The 3,874-nt window shown below is 37.6% G+C and overlaps 1 protein-coding gene across 2 annotated transcripts in view; it reads right to left on the bottom strand.

Annotated features, from left to right (window-relative positions):
- LOC103522605 (phosphatidylinositide phosphatase SAC1) overlaps nucleotides 1-3,874 on the bottom strand; it is an 11,819-nt gene extending 7,945 nt beyond the window's left edge. Inside the window, exon 1 of one of the 2 annotated variants that reach the window (XM_026832656.1) lies at nucleotides 2,417-3,874. In XM_026832656.1, the coding sequence (XP_026688457.1) occupies nucleotides 2,417-3,803 (1,387 nt within the window). In that variant the 5' untranslated portion in view covers nucleotides 3,804-3,874. Of the gene's footprint in view, nucleotides 1-1,893 lie in introns of those variants that run through there. The other variant, XM_008487705.3, reaches the window with a different exon arrangement.

Genomic DNA, 3,874 nt, shown 5'->3' on the forward strand with positions numbered 1-3,874 from the left:
GATTATATTATATTCATCATTCATATGTCCATTTGTAAATAGGATGATAATATCCAATAAACATAGTTACAAAAAAAAGTGGTCGATGGATGAAAAATGAGATTGTATTCATAGATTTTCGTTAAGACTTAATAACATGTAGGCATTGAACAGTTGTTAGTTATCAACCGGGTAGATAAGTCCACAGTGGACACTTGTAACAATACTTTTTAGTACCTCAACGTCTGTTCTCGAATTATTTGAGAACCAACACATGAGACTGACCTTACTAATGTAATGTCTTCTTGTAACTGACCTCTATTCGTTTCATCTCTACACTTTTTACTTCTTGAGGTCCAGACGAAAAGTTTTGATTACCTATTAGTGATAATCAAAAGAGGGTTATGTGAATGAAATATACAAACCCGTTCACTTATCTAGATAACGTAGAACAGACTTAGGTAGAAACTTTTCAATAAGTACATTATGGATCGGTTCACAACATGTTCAGTAAGTCGTAAGGATAGAACCAAAGCAAAAAGGCGTCAAGAACACTTTAGTACAGAACTCTCGAGTCAAGCGTCTATCATAACCTAACTGCTATTCAGACGACTAACAGACGGGTTTGAACAAATTTTGTTTATGAGTTTCCCGTTAACAGTTAAAGTGGATGAAGACTATAAGGGTCAAAGAAGTCCTATTACGTTTCACTGGAAGAATCAGTTCGTATGAGAGACCTGTTGTAACCATGCTAGGTTTGTTAGCGTTACGTCAATCACGGACTTGTGTGGAAGAACGCGTCTATACTCAAATAAGAAACATTATCGTTTTTCCAGACTTTACGTAGAACTCAGACACGATGGAGCAGTTAGTTTAGAACTTCAGCACAGGGTCGCGTAAAAAGACGTAAGAAACACCTTCAGTTTTCGAAGTATAGACCCTGTGCACCCTTAAGTTATATGCATATGAGCCATGCTATCGGAAAAAGTTACAGTGGAAGTAGGGGTACAAGCAGATAGTTCAACTCTTAGATGAAGCCATAGGTATTATACAAGAACCCTAAACTTTCACAAAATCGGAGTGACGAAGGGTATAACAATAAAAAGGACACTATAAAACCACCTCCAAAGTCAAATTCCAACCCTATTAGACAACGGGTTATATTACCATACCGCGTGGGACTAAACGTGTTTTCTTGAGACCATATGAAGGTTAAGTTTATTAGACAAGACAAAGATGTTTCAAACCGTTGTAAGGGAAAGTCGTAAGATGGAGCTCATTTCTCCAAAGAGCAAGGTCGGAGAGAATGTTGAAGAAGATCGAATCGTTCCCAGGTGTTCTTTCTCGAAGGTAAAGTTACACGTAAACAACTAACTTTGTTTCGGTACATATTGTCCTTGTCGTCTTATGGTGTTATAGTCTTCTCAATTTGACCAAGTTCTATAAAATAGGTTTAGTTTGGAAAGTAGACGGGAGAGTACGTTTACCACAAACGTTCTTTCGACCAACTTGTAACATATTGGCCCGACCGTACAAAGTTCAGTCTAGTATCCACATTCTCTTCTCATTTATACCACATCCTCGTGAAACCAATAGTATCTATGTATGACGGACCAAGTAACAAATGAACAACTCCTGAGGTATAAGAGAGGAACTTTACGTCTCGTACCTTCCGTAAGTCAAACTTCGTTAAACTATTTAGGAGAACAGGTGAAATACAAGGTTACGTAAATGCCGAGTCATCACTTCTCTTAAGCATACCTAGCGTGGGGTTTTCCTGATAGATAGAGTTACAACAAAAATTGATCTTTCTTATTAATTATTGAACATAGCACTTAGTAGGTCCTTGCTGCCTTGGCCTTAGAAAAGAAAAGAAAAAAATCCTACTGGAATGTACAATCACCATGAAATTAATGGGTTCTTCCAAAGTTACTATTTCTAAAACAGCACCCTACATGGTTAAGGTCAAAGTAATAGGTAAATGGATCATTTGCTTAGACACTGTTTTTCTTTCATACTACATTTTTCTGATAATGTAAATCAACAACTGACTTATTGTACAGCCGTGGCTTGTCAACAAACAGTGGCCCATCTCTCAGTGTCACTGTGAATGTTATGAAAATCATGGAGCCCCAGAACAAGAGACTTAATAAACTCTTGGTTGTGTACTCTGCTGGAATGATTACATTACAGAAGAACATTGCCATGGAGATAACAAGTAGAGATGGGAACATGAAGAACTTCCAGCCTCTTTTCACAACTAATGGACTATCACCATTAGTTTTCTCCAATACACTGACTTTATAGTTTCCAAGGAATAGATCTATTGCATCTTGTCTGAATCCATCTTGAAAGTTATTCTTGTAATACCTAGCCAAAGTGTTGTACAAGTCATTCAGCATTCCTACCTTGGTACGTTTCCCAGTTCTTGTGAAATCTGTCTTGAGAGCTCCAGTTCCAGAGTATTGGATTGAGATAATGTCTGCATTGTCTGCCCAAACTTGTTTAAACAAATACTCAAAGGCATTGTCAATTTCACCTACTTCTGATATTCCCAGTTTCTTCAGGATAATGCAAAGTGACCTCTTAGCAAGCATACTTTGGACAACATTGGTACGATCCAAACAATCAATGCAGTTAGTCCTGAACACACCTTCTTGGGCAGATATGAGTTTATTCTTTTGTAAGAGCAAAAAGGTCTGAAATGCATCTTGAGTCTGTGCTACTCTGTCAATCAAAATTTGAAGTCTGTCCCAGCGCATTTTTCTGCATTCTTTGTGGAAGTCAAAAGCTTCATATTGGACACGTTGAGAATTCAATATACGTATACTGGTACGATAAGCTTTTTCAATGTCACCTTCATCTCCATGTTGATCTATAAGGTTGAGAATCACTTGGTATCCATAATATGGTTCTTGGGATTTGAAGTGTTTACTCACTGCTTCCATATTGTTGTTTTCCTGGATAATTTTTGGTGGAGGTTTCAGTTTAAGGTTGGGATACTGTTGCCAATATAATGGTATGGACCCCCTGATTTGCACAAAAGAACTCTGGTATCCTTCAAATTCAATGATCTGTTCTGTTTCTACAAAGTTTGCAACATTCCCTTCAGCATCTACTCCTCGAGTAAAGAGTCTCGTTCCAGCTCTCTTACAACTTCTTCTACTTACAAGGGTCCACAAGAAAGACTTTCCATTCAATGTGCATTTGTTGATTGAAACAAAGCCATGTATAACAGGAACACAGAATCCACCAATATCAGAAGAGTTAAACTGATTCAAGATATTCTTATTCCAAACAAACCTTTCATCTGCCCTCTCATGCAAAGGTGTTTGCAAGAAGTCTGGTTGAACATTGTATAACCGCTGCATGTTATAAGTCAGATCATAGGTGTAAGAGTAATAGAAATATGGTGTAGAGAGCACTTTGGTTATCATAGATACATACTGCTGGTTCATTGTTACTTGTTGAGGACTCATATTTCTCTCCTTGAATGCAGAGCATGGAAGCATCTCAGTTTGAACAATTTGATAAATCTCTTGTCCACTTATTGTTCCAATTGATTTACGCTCAGTAATGAAGAGAATGTAGGATCCACCCAAAAGGTTAATAAGTCCAAGGATGCCATAGATAACAGTTCGGCATTGAGGATTTGGTAATTTCTCCTCTGTGTATGAGTTCTGAACTGTGGTGGTACCAACCACACGATCTATGACAAGAACTTTGGAAAAATCATTCACTGGTACAACATAAAACTTCTCGGGAACCATGTACAGATAAAATACATCATAGGGAGTCAAGAGGCGTTCCATTTCCCTGCTCATTTTAAGTAGTTTGATAGACAGACGTTTTGAAGAGGACTACAATATACCCTATCTACACATTGACTTACTTT

Source organism: Diaphorina citri, unplaced genomic scaffold (genome assembly GCF_000475195.1).
Source record: "Diaphorina citri unplaced genomic scaffold, Diaci psyllid genome assembly version 1.1 scaffold9623, whole genome shotgun sequence".
Taxonomy (NCBI): domain Eukaryota; kingdom Metazoa; phylum Arthropoda; class Insecta; order Hemiptera; family Psyllidae; genus Diaphorina; species Diaphorina citri.